Source organism: Syngnathus acus, chromosome 12, assembly GCF_901709675.1.
Source record: "Syngnathus acus chromosome 12, fSynAcu1.2, whole genome shotgun sequence".
Lineage (NCBI taxonomy): Eukaryota > Metazoa > Chordata > Actinopteri > Syngnathiformes > Syngnathidae > Syngnathus > Syngnathus acus.
The window spans coordinates 1,868,598-1,885,772 of NC_051097.1; the positions used below are offsets into that span (position 1 = coordinate 1,868,598).

At 40.7% G+C, this 17,175-nt stretch overlaps 1 protein-coding gene across 2 annotated transcripts in view; it reads right to left on the bottom strand.

Moving 5' to 3' along the window:
- The window catches only part of il6st (interleukin 6 signal transducer), a 30,493-nt gene extending 14,208 nt beyond the window's left edge, over positions 1–16,285 (bottom strand). The window contains exons 1-10 of one of the 2 annotated variants that reach the window (XM_037265803.1): positions 16,075–16,285; positions 15,490–15,568; positions 14,424–14,726; positions 13,631–13,778; positions 13,347–13,504; positions 11,787–11,941; positions 11,537–11,699; positions 11,251–11,333; positions 10,670–10,922; positions 9,303–9,473 (exon numbers count right to left, since the gene is read on the bottom strand). In XM_037265803.1, the coding sequence (XP_037121698.1) occupies positions 9,303–9,473; positions 10,670–10,922; positions 11,251–11,333; positions 11,537–11,699; positions 11,787–11,941; positions 13,347–13,504; positions 13,631–13,778; positions 14,424–14,726; positions 15,490–15,562 (1,507 nt within the window). In that variant the 5' untranslated portion in view covers positions 15,563–15,568; positions 16,075–16,285. The remainder of the gene's footprint in view (positions 1–9,302; positions 9,474–10,669; positions 10,923–11,250; positions 11,334–11,536; positions 11,700–11,786; positions 11,942–13,346; positions 13,505–13,630; positions 13,779–14,423; positions 14,727–15,489; positions 15,569–16,074) is intronic. The other variant, XM_037265804.1, reaches the window with a different exon arrangement.
- Positions 16,286–17,175: the final 890 nt, after the last annotated feature.

Below are 17,175 nucleotides of genomic sequence, written 5' to 3' on the forward strand. Positions count from 1 at the left end.
CAAAAAGCTCAGTGCACGCTCACAAGTGCTTGTATGTACTCAGTAGTATGGACCCGGCGCACTCCGCGCTCAATTTCTATCAGTGCCGAATTTTGAGTGTGGGCTGTGACGATAGTATTCTCGTAATTTGCGCGCTGAGCTTTCAGATACAGTTTTACGCTAAAGCCACCCACAAACCTTCCCCTGAAATCTTTCCATTAAAATGAGTGGCCCAAGGAAAAGAAAGGTGGACTCTGAGTGCCAAGTGTTTAAAAAAGAATGGACGACAAAATATTTTTTTGCTGAACTCCGATCAATGCCAGTTTGTCTGATATGCCAAGAAACGGTTGCAGTATTCAAGGAGTACAATATTAGCCGTCACTTTGCTACAAAGGAATACTAACTACGCTAGCAGTCAACACATGAACGGGCAGCTACAGCGGAGAGGTTGACAGCTACTTTGAAGACTCAGCAAAACTTTTTTCGCCGACAAACTGCGGATCAAAAGTCAAGTACAGAGGCAAGTTTTTGATGCACCACCTGTTTTCGACTAATCTTAACTTTTAAAGTTTTTAAGGCCAACTTTAAGGAAGTGTTTCCTGTTTCCTCACCTCTGTCACCAGGTGTTTGTGAGTTAAAGCTCTGCTCTGATTTTCAGCTATCAGTCACCGTGTTGCCGTTTTGATTTCTTCATTACTTTATTTAGATGTATTCTTTCACTGATTCTTAAAGATGATGTATTTGGTCAGGATGTTTGCCGTTTGATGTGATTTCGCCTCATAAGATAAACATCTTTCATAAATCTGACCTGCAGGCGCTGAAGTGATGGAAACTGTTATTCATAATAACAGTGTCGTATTTAATGAGAATCACTGAGAGTAGTTTTTTGGTGAAATATTTTTTTAATGCTGTTAATGAATGCAATTGTTTTCATAAAGCTTTTTTTGAATATCCATGCTTTACTACCTACTAAAGGCCAAAACCTTTTATGCAATGACCTTTACATGTCGTTTATATTACTTCACACAAACACCACATCCATCTGCTCCTTGTTCGGCCCCCCAGTCAAAATTTAGAATCCAATTCGGCCCGGCCCGCAAATCAAAAAGTTTGCCCACCCCTGCTTTAGGGTCTTAAACTTAACTCTTTGGTTGGCAGCACTCCTCATCTGTTAAGCCTCTGATACTATGGTTAATTCTAACAGATCAACATCTGTCCATTTACACTGCAATTGCATTGGCAGATATCTGATACATACCGTATTGGTCCGAATATGAGACGACCCTGATTATAAGACGACCCCCTCTTTTTCAAGACTCAAGTTTGAAAAAAGACTTTTCGAACACCAAATTTAATTAGATATCTGAAACAAATGACTATAACAATATATTCGAGAGAAAAAGCATGTTATTATGCCTCATTCAAATCATGCAAAAACGGTATCACATCTTAATATCTGAACATTTAAATATGTAAACTAAAGCGCAATCACATTTGTAAATGAATGGCTTCTGGTTTTTGAAATGTAAATAAACCAATCTACTGTGATAAAACAACAAAATTGCAATAACCGCATTAACCATCAAAGTGAAGTCTAACTGTAACTGTAGTCTTGAAACAAATCTGAATAAGAAAAAACATTGCAATAAAATAATGCAAACTGCTACCACTATTGTTGGGGAGCCTGAGGACTGTATAGGGCAGGCATGTCAAACATACGGCCCGCGGGCCGGACCCGGCCCGTTGGATGATTTAATCCGGCCCGTCATAAATTTCTGAGTATGTCAAAAAAAGAAGCGAGTCACTAGCTCATTTCTATCAAAAATTATGATTCTTTAAAATAAATACAACTCAAATGCTCCCTCCGGCCGCTAGAGGGCAGTAAATGTGTAAAAGAGCTCACGTCCAGCATGCGGCACTGACACGAGTTAGTACCAGGAAATAAACATTCGCAACGTGATGTGTCCAACTAGAAATAACTACTACTAAACAAGTTATCGGTCAACACACCCTTCCCAAAATGGCACTGTCAAAAAAAAGAAAAGTGGACACGGAGTGCAGGGTTTTCCAGGAAAAATGGACTGAGAATTATTTATTCAGGGAAGTGAGTGCAAAACCAGTGTGCTTGGTTTGTAATCAGCAAGTTGCAGTGTTCAAAGAGTTTAATATTCGGTGCCACTACGAGACTCATCATAAAGACAAGTATGACCACTTGAAAGGACAAATAAGAAAAGACGAGATAAACAAATTGGTCGCTGGTCTGAAGAAACAGCAGTCTGCTTTTACGCGCAGCCGCGATATCGCTGATGGGGCTGTAAGAGCCAGCTACATTATTGCCAACGAGCTGGTGCAGGCATCCAAGCCATTTGCTGATGGGGAGTTTGTAAAAACATGCATGCTGAAGGCTGCAGAAGTCGTGTGCCCTGAAAAGAGACCTGCCTTTGCCAATATTAGTCTAACGAGGAACACTGTCGCAGATCGGGTGACAGAACTCTCAAGTGACTTGAGCAGCCAATTGAAAGAGAAAATCAAATCATTTATCGCATTTTCAATTGCAATAGATGAGAGCACCGATGTCACAGATATTGCTCAACTGGCCATATTCATTAGAGGTGTTGATGAAACTTTGACCATCACCGAGGAGCTTCTTGAATTGGTGCCCATTAATGACACCACAACAGCAGATGACATTTTCAGCGCTCTCGTTGGAGCGCTGGACAAGGTGGAGGCGGACTGGTCCCGTGCTGTGAGCCTGGCGACCGACGGTGCGCCATCAATGGTGGGGAGAAAGGCAGGCGTTGCCACAAAATTCCGTGACAAAATACAGACCGCAAATGGAGGACAGGAGTTTTGGGCATTTCACTGTATTTTGCACCAGGAGGCGTTATGTTGCAAAACACTGCAAATGGACCATGTTATGAGCGTGGTTGTGAAAACTGTCAATTTCATCAGAGCTCGCGGTCTAAATCACCGTCAGTTTGACTCATTTCTCAGTGATCATGACATTCATGCTGGCCTACCATACCACACTGACGTGCGCTGGTTAAGCAGAGGTGCAGTACTCAAGCGCTTCTTTGAGCTACGAGGCGAAATTGGACATTTTATGGAGAAGGGACGCCCAGTAAAGGAACTTCAATGCAAGGAATGGGTGCAGGATCTTGCCTTCATGGTAGATATTACGCAACACTTGAATACACTTAACACTACATTGCAGGGCCGTAACAGAGTTGTCACTCAATATTACGACAGCATAAGTGCGTTCAAGATGAAACTGTCACTGTGGGAGACGCAGCTATCCAGCGGTGACACCACGCACTTCTCATGTCTCACAGCTGTACGTCCGAAGGCACCGGATCGTCCCGATTTGGATAAATATAAAGACAACATAACAGATTTGCTGCGAGAGTTTGAGCGGAGGTTTCAGGTTTTCAGTGAACTTGAGAACAAGTTCGGCTTTTTTCGCTCGGCATTTACAGTGAAGCCTTCTGATGTGCCAGCTGACATTCAGCTCGAGCTTATTGACTTGCAGTGCGATTCCGCTATGAAGGATAAATTTGGGTCCGTGGGATTGGATACGTTTTATCAGTATCTTGTGCCAGGTTACCCCAAATTAACAGCCATGGCTGCAAAGGTTCTCTCCATGTTTGGGACTACTTATCTTTGTGAACAGGTGTTCTCCGTGATGAACAATAATAAAACAAAGCAGCGCTCAAGGTTAACAAATGAACACTTGAATGACATTGTTAAATGTGCTGCTACTCAGGATTTGACACCTGATATCGACGCACTTGTAAAGGCAAAAAGATGCCAAGTTTTCAGGAGCCAGCAGCAGCAAGTAGACTGCAGGAGTGCAGTGAGAGAGAGAAAAAAGTGTGATGACACGACATTTGTTTGCACTCATGAATACAGATCATTAAAAATAAGATTAATCTGGTTTCATATTAAAGACAATTAATATTGTGCAGTATATTCTCAGCTTCAGTAGGCCCAGCCTAGTAGTTTGAGCTGATGTAGTCTAATCTTATTGCCCATGCACTGCTAAAACTTTTATTTTGTATTTTTATTTATTATTATTTCAAAGCAGTATGACAATTAAGGCAAAACATTTTTTTTAATAGCTCCCACTTGAGTTTGTTTAGTGTGGTGAGTTGGTTCAGGTGTAAAACTGCATTCACTCAACTGTTAAAATAAACCAGTTGTTAACACATTCAATGCCAAACATGAAAATAATTTTTTTTCTCCATTGTTTGTGAATAAATGTGTTGTGCTTAGAAAAGATCCCTTGTCATCCGTGATTATAATATGTAGGGTAGGCTACAAATGTAGGCTGAATGATAAAGCATAGTACTGAAAAACAACAGAAAGTCTGGATCCGGCCCCAGAGCCAAACTGAGTTTGACATGCCTGGTATAGGGGGTTGGCTCGGATGGTTATGCTCTTTTCGCCCCCGGGTGTCGGTCAGAACACAGGAGGGAAGACGTGGTTCAGTTTTGATTGCTTTACTGAATTATTGGCAAAAAAGTAACAGGCACTGAGGCTCATTGGGGCATACAGGCAAACTGACAAAAGGGTATAGGCACACGTTCGGTCGTAAGGATGTGAGAGCAGGTGTGTGTAGTGTACATGGGTGAGTCTTTGGGTGTGTGAATGTGATTCTTGTGTGTGTGATTATTGTATGAAGCGTGTGAAGGGTGTGTGGGGTGTGTGTGTGCGTGTGTGTGTGTGTGGTTCTGCAACAGACAGAAATACAGCACGTAAGTCAACGCTCAACTTCTGACGTCACACAACACATATTACATAACTAACTGCACGTAACGGTTCCGCTATACTAAAAAAAACATACCGTTTTTTCCCATGTATAATGCGCAAAATTTAACTAATTTATTGTCCTAAAATCTGGGGTGCGCATTATACATGGGTACAATTTTTTTTTCTTTTTTTTGTGAAGAAAATCATGGTACAACAATTTTTGAAGAAAATCTTGTCACGGATGGTTCTTTACAACGTCACTTTCCTCTCTTTTCATTTTAACCTAACTGATCGCGGTGGTGCCTTTCTGGGCAGTCGGAGAAATCAACGCCAACAAAAAAAATACATCCAGCCTAGTTAAGAAATCACCAGAAAGATCACCATGACAATTGTGAATAATAAATAAATAATTATTATATATATTATATATATTATTATTATAATAATAAATAATTGTGATAAATAACTGGAACATCACTCAAATATTGGTGATCCCGTTGAGAGTCTCACATATTTCTTCGCTATCGAGTTTGCGACTGCATGCGCAGTGATACTGACCGGCAGAATAACATCCGGTTGTTCCCAAAGATGATCTTTTTTCTGAAATAATTTTATGTTTACGGACTTAAGTAACCCGGCCGGGTCATACCAAAGACTATAAAAATGGGACCCATTGCCTCCCTGCTTGGCACTCAGCATTAAGGGTTGGAATTGGGAGGTTAGATCACCAAAGGATTCCGGAGCGCGGCGCCGCTGCTGCTCACTGCTCCCCTCTCCCCCAGGGGATGGATCAAAATCACACGGGGATGGGTCAAATGCAGAGGAAAAATTTCACCACACCCAGACGCGTGTGTGACGATCATTGGGACTTTAAAAAATAAAAAATTATAAAAATAAATAAATAAATAAAAAATGGGTGCGTATTATACATGGGTACAGGCTTTTTTCCAGCATTGACATGCCGTTTTTAGGGTGCGTATTATACATGGGGGCGCATTATACATGGAAAAAAACGGTAAATGAAATACTCTCGGCAACACACCAAACATAAGTCATCAAGACAACAAAATACATTTGCTGGCGACCGTTAGTCGCCAGGCCGCTGCGTAACGGCTGTAGTCATGCGTGTACGCTGCTCATAGGATGCGAGGCAAACTTAAAGGAGTGCACCGGAGCGGTCAATGAAACGGCGCGCACACGAAGCAAACCGCGATCGGACAAACGGCACAACAGTGGACAGTAGTAACAATGAAATTTATATACTCACTGAATCAAAGACGCACACGATCACAGACACATACTCAGTCGATACCAGCAACCTTTAACTTACTGCTCCGCACAAGTGAATGGGTAAAATGTCTAGACCCTGAATGTTAGACGACCCCCACTTTTTCAGTCTTATTTCAATGCAAAAAACAGCGTCTTATATTTGGGCCAATACGGTACTATCGGTTCGTGCAAAGCAAACAGCACTAGGACCCTCTAAAATGGCATTGAGACATGCTTACGAGGCACAATTCAAGCTTTCTGGAAAGCCGGGATCATTGCCGAAGAGCAATGTGACAACCGCGAGACAATGTCGACAGGGAATTTGGCATGGTTAATGGCGAACTTGCCAACTCTTTAATTCGGATACAGAAGATGAGGACGTGGATGGATTTGCGTATGAATATCTATCAGGGATGAGAATGGCAAATGTGAAAAAACACTGAAAAGTAGCCGGGGGTCTGGGGGGGGCGATTATTTACACATATATACAGTGCCTTGCGAAAGTATTCGGCCCCCTTGAACCTTTCGCCACATTTCAGGCTTCAAACATAAAGATATAAAATTTTAATTTTTTGTCAAGAATCAACAAGTGGGACACAATCGTGAAGTGGAACGAAATTTATTGGATAATTTAAACTTTTTTTAACAAATAAAAAACTGAAAAGTGGGGCGTGCAATATTATTCGGCCCCTTTACTTTCAGTGCAGCAAACTCACTCCAGAAGTTCAGTGAGGATCTTTGAATGATCCAATGTTGTCCTAAATGACTGATGATGATAAATAGAATGCACCTGTGTGTAATCAAGTCTCCGTATAAATGCACCTGCTCTTTGATAGTCTCAGGGTTCTGTTTAAAGCGCAGAGAGAACCATGAAGACAAAGGAACACACCAGGCAGGTCCGAGATACTGTTGTGGAGAAGTTTAAAGCCAGATTTGGATACAAAAAGATTTCCCAAGCTTTAAACATCTCAAGGAGCACTGTGCAAGCAATTATATTGAAATGGAAGGAGTATCAGACCACTGCAAATCTACCAAGACCCGGCCGTCCCTCCAAACTTTCATCTCAAACAAGGAGAAGACTGATCAGAGATGCAGCCAAGAGGCCCATGATCACTCTGGATGAACTGCAGATAACTACAGCTGAGGTGGGAGAGTCTGTCCATAGGACAACAATCAGTCGTGCACTGCACAAATCTGGCCTTTATGGAAGAGTGGCAAGAAGAAAGCCATTTCTCAAAGATATCCATAAAAAGTCTCGTTTAAAGTTTGCCACAAGCCACCTGGGAGACACACCAAACATGTGGAAGAAGGTGCTCTGGTCAGATGAAACCAAAATCGAACTTTTTGGCCACAATGCAAAACGATATGTTTGGCGTAAAAGCAACACAGCTCATCACCCTGAACACACCATCCCCACTGTCAAACATGGTGGTTGCAGCATCATGGTTTGGGCCTGCTTTTCTTCAGCAGGGACAGGGAAGATGGCTAAAATTGATGGGAAGATGGATGGAGCCAAATACAGGAACATTCGTGAAGAAAACCTGTTGGAGTCTGCAAAAGACCTGAGACTGGGACGGAGATTTATCTTCCAACAGGACAATGATCCAAAACATAAAGCCAAATCTACAATGGAATGGTTCACAAATAGACGTATCCAGGTGTTAGAATGGCCAAGTCAAAGTCCAGACCTGAATCCAATCGAGAATCTGTGGAAAGAGCTGAAGACTGCTGTTCACAAACGCTCTCATCCAACCTCACTGAGCTCGAGCTGTTTTGCAAGGAAGAATGGGCAAGAATTCCAGTCTCTCGATGTGCAAAACTGATAGAGACATACCCCAAGCGACTTGCAGCTGTAATTGCAGCAAAAGGTGGCGCTACAAAGTATTAGCGCAAGGGGACCGAATAATATTGCACGCCCCACTTTTCAGTTTTTTATTTGTTAAAAAAGTTTAAATTATCCAATAAATTTTGTTCCACTTCACGATTGTGTCCCACTTGTTGATTCTTGACAAAATATTTAACTTTTATATCTTTATGTTTGAAGCCTGATATGTCGCGAAATGTTGAAAGGTTCAAGGGGGCCGAATACTTTCGCAAGGCACTGTATATATACCGTAATTTTCGGACTAAAAGTCGCTCAGAATAAAGGTCGCATTAGCCATAAAATGCACAATAACGTGAAAAAAAAACATATATAAGTCGCTCCGGAGCATAAGTCGCATTTTGGGGGGAAATTTATTCGACAAAATCCAACACCAAGAACAGACATGAACGAGCAACAACCAGGGGTCACCAACTCCGGTCCTCAAGGGCGCCAATCCAGCCTGCTTTAGGTGCAGCCCTACAACAACACACCTGATTCAAATAATCAGGATCGCTATCAGCCTCAATAGAGCTTGCTGATGAGCTGATCATTTGAATCAGGTGTGTTGTTGTAGGGCTGCACCTAAAACAGGCTGGATTGGCGCCCTTGAGGACCGGAGTTGGTGACCCCTGGGCTAAACGATAGGTATGCCAACGTGAAATAAACACAAACGAAGAGCTGAGAACGGGCCTGACGTAACATTCAGAGTTATTTAAAAAAACTATTACATAAATAACACGTTTATAAAACCTTCTGTGTCACTCCAATTCATTAAATCCATCGATCGTCCTTTGTCAACAATGGGTGCGCGCCGCTGACACTTCAAAATATTCCACAGGCCCATATAACAATATATAAATTAGATATCAAATACCGTAATTTTCGGACTATAAGTCGCGGGTTTTTTTCATAGTTTGGGTGGGGGGGCGACTTATACTCAGGAGCGATTTATATACATATATATGGTTTTTTTTCACTTTTTTGGGCATTTTATGGCTGGTGCGACTTATACTCCGGTGCGACTTATAGTCTGAAAATTACGGTAACTATTATATAAGCAATAATATTGTCAAACCATCTGTGCACTCTAAATCATTAAATCCATCGATCAAATTCCTCATCCTTTGTCAACAACGCCGCGCGTGCGCCCTGACGTCAGCCTCGTCGTTATTCCACAGATCTAGTATATAACTATATGGTAGCGTGTAAATGTGAGTACAGTAGAGCACAAGGTTAAATAGTAGAATAATGTCCAACGAACTCACTATCTTGCTTCAGTGACGTTTTTCGTTTACCGTAAGTCATGGCATGCATGCGCCCTATAATGCGGTGCGCCCTATGCATGGATTAAATACAGAATAGACTCCGCAATTGAGTATGTGCCTTTTAACCTGAAGCGCCTTATGGTGCGGAAAATACGGTATGTGGAAAAGGAAATTACCTTTTATGGTTGTTTGTTGGGTACTTTTGTTTTCCCTCTGCCAGTCCATGTCATTAGCACTAACCCACTCCACGACATACTGTGTAACAGCTGTATTGTTGGGATGATTCCATTTGAGTAAAAGTTGGTCACCTTGTGGGTGCACTCTAAGCCCCTGCACTGGATCGAGATCTGAAATGTATAGCATCAAGTAAATCTTCCTATTGCCAGTTAAGACATTTTAGGCAAACACGTGACATTAGACACAACATGACTGCAGATGATTTGAAATACACTACTATGCTCATAGCAAATAGCAGCACACACAACCATACTGAGTAGAGAGACCATATTTTCCAGACTATAAACCGCTACATTTTGCACAAGCTTTGAACCCTGCCTTGCGGCTTGTAGTCTGGTGCGGTGTCTCTATGGATTTTTCGTGATTGTTTTTACGTCTAATACACTTATACACTCATTAATAAAAAGGTTGTGGACCGCATGTGCGGCACCGCTTTGCTTGGCAGAGGGATATGTGACCAGACACACTGTCACTGGGGAGAAGAATGGTGTGTTGATCGCATGTCCAGGCAAATAGTGCCGCACAGTTGACAAAAACAAGAGACAGAACGAGATCAAGAGGGACATGATTGGAGAAAGGAAGCTTTTATACACAAACCCTCATTATAGGGGACAAAAGAAATGCATATGATACCGCTTTTAAGTTAAAGGCAGTCCATTTGGGTCTTAATGAAGGAAACAGAGCTGCTGCATGTACTATAGAGGTTTCCTCCGGCCACTAGAGGGCACTGGAGTATTGTTGATGACATTTTGTTGCCACCATTTCCAGTATTTTTTTTCATGGGTCATGTCTTGTCCGGAGCTTTACGTGTAGCTCATATCGCATTGGCAACTTTACCCCTGTATGTAGTCCCATTTTTTTTTATTATTAGTTGTGTGTTGCTAGTGTTCCCTGCACATTAAATTTATTATGGTCGTCACTGAGATTTATTCAGGTTTGTATGTTTGCAGAGCTCCTTCATCTGTGTCATGTTGTCATATGTTAATAAGAGGTATGTGTCACCAAAGAGCCATCTCTTTCCTGACAATCCTCTTTGTGTATATTCTCTTACAAATGAAAATTAAACATTAAAACACCTGCGGCCTATAGTCCGGTGCGGCTCCTATATGAACAAAGCAAGATTTTCCTCGAATTTTAGCTGGTGCGGTTTATAATCTGGTGCGGTTTATAGTCCAGAAATTACGGCATTCAGTACCATTTCAGTTGACAGAGGACTATACAGTATCACAATATTTACGTCTTTGCCTTTATATTTCACTGAAATGTAACAGAGATTTGCTGAAATACTCTAGTGCGGCACACCTACCAAGTGCTTTCTCTGGGATACCGAGTGATGCCTGAGGAGACTTCCCCACAGAATTGATGGCACTGACATACACTCGAGCAGTCATATTGTCCAGCAGAGTTATCTGTTTTAAGTCAGTGAACTTCAGGCGAGGGAAGGTGTTAGCCTTGACAGGAATATTTTCCCACGACGTATTTCTATTCATCACACTTTCCTTTTGTGTTTGAACCTTTATATGGTAGCTCGTTATCCTTCCATTGGAAAACACAGGATTCTGTCATGGGAAAGTAAGTAACAGATGTAAGAATAATTTCAGGGTGAATCCCGGTTGTAAGGAGATCCCACTGATTTGACAGTTAAGTACAGTCAACTTCAAAACTTCCTTTGGGGGAATTTCGATTAATCATTTCTACAATCATGCATTTTGTATTCATTTATTTAAATACAGAAAGACAACTCTTCTAGACATAAACAGAATCTAGAACAGTCAACTTTCCTTTATAACTTACATACGTTCAACAGTGCATTTTGAAACCTTGTAAGACCTTCGTGACAGGGCTGTGTGTACTTGGGCTTTAGGTGAATTATATTATGGAACTTACCTTACATATAAACTTCACTTGACGCTCATTAATGCATTCACCTTCAGTAATTATCGTCCATAAATCCGGTTTACTTGTTGGTCCTATAACAAATGAAAGCAAAAAATGAATGGTTGTAGCAAGATCTTATTCGTTGATTTATATCAAATTGGTTTGCTTTAATTGAGAAAATCACTTCATGAAATGTAGTCTGATATACTGTAATTCTGTCTGTACAGAAAGGTTTGCTGCCAGCAATGGGTAAACCTGTTACTGTATTTTCTGAAGAATCGCCCATGATACTCACTATCTTCGTATGTTTTCTTGGTAACGTTGGCACTCCAGTTGCTCCAATACCCATATTCCTCGTTGACACATTTACAGCGCACTTGAGTTGTATAAACTGTGTCGGGTTGCAGGTTTTGGAGTCTAAAAGATTCTGTCTCTTTGGCAATATCAACATCAGGTACCTAAATGACAAAATAACATAAATAACTCATTTTGTTACCTTTATCTCTTACAATTAATCTTGGCTCTATAAATAAAAACACACTTACATTAATCCAACTGTGAGATCCATTTCGGCAATACCTTATTTGGTATTTTAATGCAATCATTTGTTTAGGTATGGGTTGTTTCCAGTTTATGAGAAGGGATGTGGGAAATGTCTTTTCTGAAAAGACTTCAACATCTGATGGGGGGTTTGTTTTGGCTGCATGACAAAGAAAGAGTAAACATTAAATCATAAACTTTTTCATGTTTACATGTGACATCAGATATGTGACATCCATATTTATTCTCTAAATTGAGGTTAAAATGTTTTGGTTTCAAGCATTTTTTTCTCCCAGAATACTTTGGGGGTTCTCTCTTCTTTTGATAAAAAATATTAAAGTATTTAGGATTTTTCTTTTACCAACATGTTTATTGCAAGGTACTCTAAGTTTGACATTTTGACAGTTTGCATCCTAAATCGGTCTTGGTACAGGGATATGTGATGGTAGTCAAAAGGTCAGCATTTTTCCCCAGGTAAGTAAAAATGTTTTAGTCAATGGCAGCCATGCTTCTAATTTATCATCATCAACATACACTACTCACAAAAAGCTCCTTCAATTGACTTCATGGTCAACTGTGGACTCAGTACACAGGGGTGTACAAATTCTAATGATCAGAAAATCAACAGGGTCTTCATAAGCTGGATAATGAGCCTGACCATTTGAATCGTGTGTTGCAGCAGGGAGACATAGAAAACACGCAGGACACCGGACCCTAAGGAGCGGCATTGGTGACCCCTGTTGTATAGCATGTCCAATCAACTGATTTTAATTACCATAGGTGGACACCCAATTAATCTGTTGAAAATTTCAAAAAGATGATCAGCAACTATGTTAAGATGATGCACATGAATTTTGAGTTTCATGATAAAGGCTGTGGATACAGTTTGTACATCAAATTTTTTTTCAAATCATTTTCAATATAAGGCGGCTCGGTGGCGCACTGGGTAGCACGTCCGCCTCACAGTTAGGAGGGTGCGGGTTCGATTCCACCTCCGGCCCTCCCTGTGTGGAGTTTGCATGTTCTCCCCGGGCCCGCGTGGGTTTTCTCCGGGCACTCCGGTTTCCTCCCACTTCCCAAAAACATGCTTGGTAGGCTGATTGAGCGCTCCAAATTGTCCCTAGGTGTGAGTGCGAGTGCGAATGGTTGTTCGTCTCTGTGTGCCCTGCGATTGGCTGGCAACCGGTTCAGGGTGTCCCCCGCCTACTGCCCGATGACGCTGGGATAGGCTCCAGCACACCCGCGACCCCCGTGGGGTCTAAGCGGTACAGAAAATGGATGGATGGATGGATGGATTTTCAATAGAGATTGATTGAAAAAATAATAATTGTAATAATTAGCATGTGTTCATTTTTTAAATAAATCTTTTTTTTTTTTTTTATTTAAAAATGTGATATTTTTCTTTTCAGAATAAAGTTGTGACAACTGTGTCAGAAACGGTCCAGGACTGATGTCAAATCAAAATTCATCAAATTGGAAATATTTCATGTCGAAAAATGATTTTCCAAAACATTAGTCATCCCTAATGCTAAAGCAGAGCTGACAATAATTATACAAGGCCTTACCAAACAAGTTAGCCTCTTGTTTCAGACGTTCAGACTCTACAGTTCCCAGTTCATTGTGAGCCACTACCCAAATCTCCAGGGCCAAATGATTTGGGAAACTATTCATTGTCACGGTAGCAGTATTTTCTTCCGTTGACACGTTGTAGGCCTGATTGACCCTGAGAATGCACGCACACACGCGTACACACACACGCATGCACAGTTTATGTCACGTATGCCAGGTTTCACAGTTCACCTTTAAAAAACAGTTTTTTCTGATACGGGATTAAGGGAATTATACTCACATGATGACTTCAACATGTAATGTATATATTGTTGGCATTTCCTTGGTCTGGTGTTCTGCTGGTTCCCATGAGCATTTGAAGTCTTTTGAAATATAATGCCCCTCCTGAATTGCAATACAGGTCACATTCTTCGGTTTCTCTGGAGGGTCTAAAATTAGTATAGTAAAAAAAAACACAAATCAAAGGTAAAGGGGCTGTATTTCCATTTGAGGAATCCATGCATTCTGTAACTATGAAACCATAATAAAATGAACATCGCGGTTCTAATATACATGATGTGTATACAGCATAGAACATTTATAATAATCACTGAAAGTCTGAGGAGAACTTGAAATGAATGACCGGTATTCAGGTAACAAAAAATACTGGTCTGCACTTATGTGATCATAACGATCTTGGCCCGAGGACAGGTTTTCAAATCAAAGAGCTTAAATAAATATTGGTTCAGCGCTTCAGACCCTTACAATTTAAAAGACCTGTGGTAGTACGCTTGAAAGGGCCATTTAGTAGTACTACACAAGTTTTTATTTCACAAGGTACATTTCTGTTTCTGTTGTTTTGTGTCCGTTTGGATTGATTTAAACTTTAGACCACTTGGAATAATGGTTTTACAAGTGAAAAGGAAGAATAGAGAAAAAAGGAAGGGTCTTTCTATTAATGAAGTGTAAATATTAGATTTAGGAACTGCAACACTTAGAAGACAATTAGAATTGGAAGTCAAACATTTTCTTAGTAAGAATGTTGATTAATGCACCTGTTTTCTGAAGTCATACGAGTTCAAATGTTTACTTACAGGCTTTTCTTAAGAGGATCCCATGAATAAATTTGCCCTTGTTTATGAAAACATAGGGAGAATTTTCCTTGCAGTGGCAAAATAACCATTCTGACTCCTCATTTTCGACTGGAATGGTGACACTAAGTGCTGACTCGTTGATCTTAGTGTACTGATTTCTTGGGATAATGGTCTGGGAAAGATTCCAGTACAGGTCATCTGATGTGGCTTCAATTGTGTCAATGATCACACATGTAGCTGTGAAGTTAGTTCCAATCTGTAGCACTGGAGACTGCGGTGTTATCACCAAATGGCTTCCAGTTTCTGAAATACAAATTATAACTGTGATATTCAGCCAATAAATTTGACAGAATGCAAAACACTGCCAATAACATATCTATCTGTCTCTATGTAAAAAGTAATTGTACCCTGAAACTAAAATATAGTTGTCCCACTCTTGGCAGCAATAACTGAAATAAAAATTGAAATTTGTGATAAATAATTGTGAGTTGTTTGCATCACTCTAGACACTTTTCAAATGTAACAGTAGAAATGCATGGTTATTGTACCTAACAAGGCTCAAAATAGGCAGATTTGTGTTGCAATTCGTGAGTCAAAACTTGCATTCTACACTTCAAACTAACACATTAGTGATGTACGATAACTACCTACGGCTGCTCAATGATGGATAAAATCATAATTACAATTATTTTGTACAATATTAAAATCATGATTATTTACACAATTGTGTTTTTGAAGTTAGAACAGGATTTATTAAACATGTTTAAAAAAAACACTCCGGTTAACAGTGTTGGTAATTTGGGATTTTGTTCAATATTAAAATACCGATTATGTTTCTGAAGTTGGAACAGCATTTATTGAACATGTTTAAAAAAATAATAAAAAACACTCCGGTTAACAGTGATGGGAAAGTTAATTTTCTACACAAACTAGTTGAAAGTTCAGTCCACAAATTTTAATGTTCCAAATTGCAAAGAATCAGGGGGTTTATTTGACACATTTTCACAATGTGGACCACGCAGCAAGAGTGACGTAAACGGCACTTCAAAACATAAACTGTACAGACCTGCTGAGGACGAAGCCGAAGCCAAAAATGCAAGCACAAATAGCTGGAGCATTCTTGCCGACACCATGGTCATAATGGGCTATGAAGAGAAATGGTCAGACATTTAATTTGCAGAATGTTGACGCCTTCCAACATTTACCGCTTCTGCGACTACGTATATACAGAGACGTGTAGAGAGACGTCATAACTTCAGCCCTGACCATTTATAAGAAACGTATAATGTTATACGTTCGTACTCATTTATTTTTTAACGTGATATTAATCCCTGATGGTCCAACGCCGCGGCCTGAGTCGATTCCCGGTCAGGGAACCATATGCAGCCATTAGGGGTCTCCCCGAGTCCCAAGCTCTAGCAAATGCGTCAGGAAGGGCATCGTCGTAAAAAGTGTGCCAAAAATAACTTCTCTTGCGAACCATCTGGACAAAAAACGGATGTTTCGCTGTGGCGACCCCTGAGGTGAAAAGCCGAAAGGAGCCACCACTGACAGAAACATAAATGTTGATTTTGTGTAATCACCTCACCCCACTACCCCGTTAGCGCCATATTGTCTTCACGGTCGAACAGGGGAAAAAGGTAGTACTTACCTAAATCGTGTCAGTATTAGTCCATGTACGATCTTACTATCTCATGAACGTTATTTGAGTCGAAAAATTATTAAAACAAGTTGTGAACGTCCCATCTTTGAGTTCAGGTCTGCGCTACTGGCCGTACTAGGACCACCCATTTCCCGTCAAGGAAACATAGTGTCGTAAGCCCCATTAGATCTCACAAGTTACGGAGGGACAAACTACATATGAACGCTGAGGCTCTGGTAGTATATGGATCTGTTCGAAGCCCGATCACCGTGCTTTCTGATTCGTCATTATTACTGTCTGTCAATACTTCTGGCCAATCGCACGTTTAAGATTACACTTCCCATGGAGCGTTTTCCAGTAAGTCTCCGCCTCTGTTCCCACAGAAAAGGATATGGCAACAAAACAGTCCAGTAAATAATGATCTAAAGAGTTAAAGAATGATTTAGTAGCATAACCTTACATTCTCAAGGAATTAATTTTCCTCCTACTGGTAGTAACATTCCGTTAGGCAAGACACAGCGTGGTTATATCTGAGACACAGTAGGGTGGCAATACATTTTGTGATTTTTATCTTTAAAGCAGTCCTTCTCGGAGAAGTTTAAGTTGTGGTGGATTCTCTTTGATGTTCTGCTGGTCTCCAAGATCAAACGGTGGATAGGTGGCTGGCTCAGGTAAGGAAAACTTCAGTGACACACGGCTGATTGGGGAAAGATTTTATTCAACCGATGTCAGAATTGAAGTGTCTCTCTAGCCAAAAAAAGAAGTCCCCCTGTCTTCTCCCGCCTTGGGTCTTATGCCCCGTGCCCCCCCTTACTCGGGCGCACGCACACGAGGGCTGCTGGATGTCCTCTGACCCCCCAGCCTGCCTTGTTGATTCTAACCAAATGGCCGATTCCTGTATCCTGGTGCCAGGCCCCATAAAATCCCATGCGCGCGTGCCCTAGTCACCTCTAAGCTTAGAAATGAAATATACATTGCATGAGACCTAAATAAAAATACACTACAAATATAATTTATTTTTTAATTTCAGGCAAAGTGATGCACTTGGAATCTGATCTGTTACAGACTAAAAACCAATGTTAATAAAGTTATTCTTTGTTGTAAGTTGAT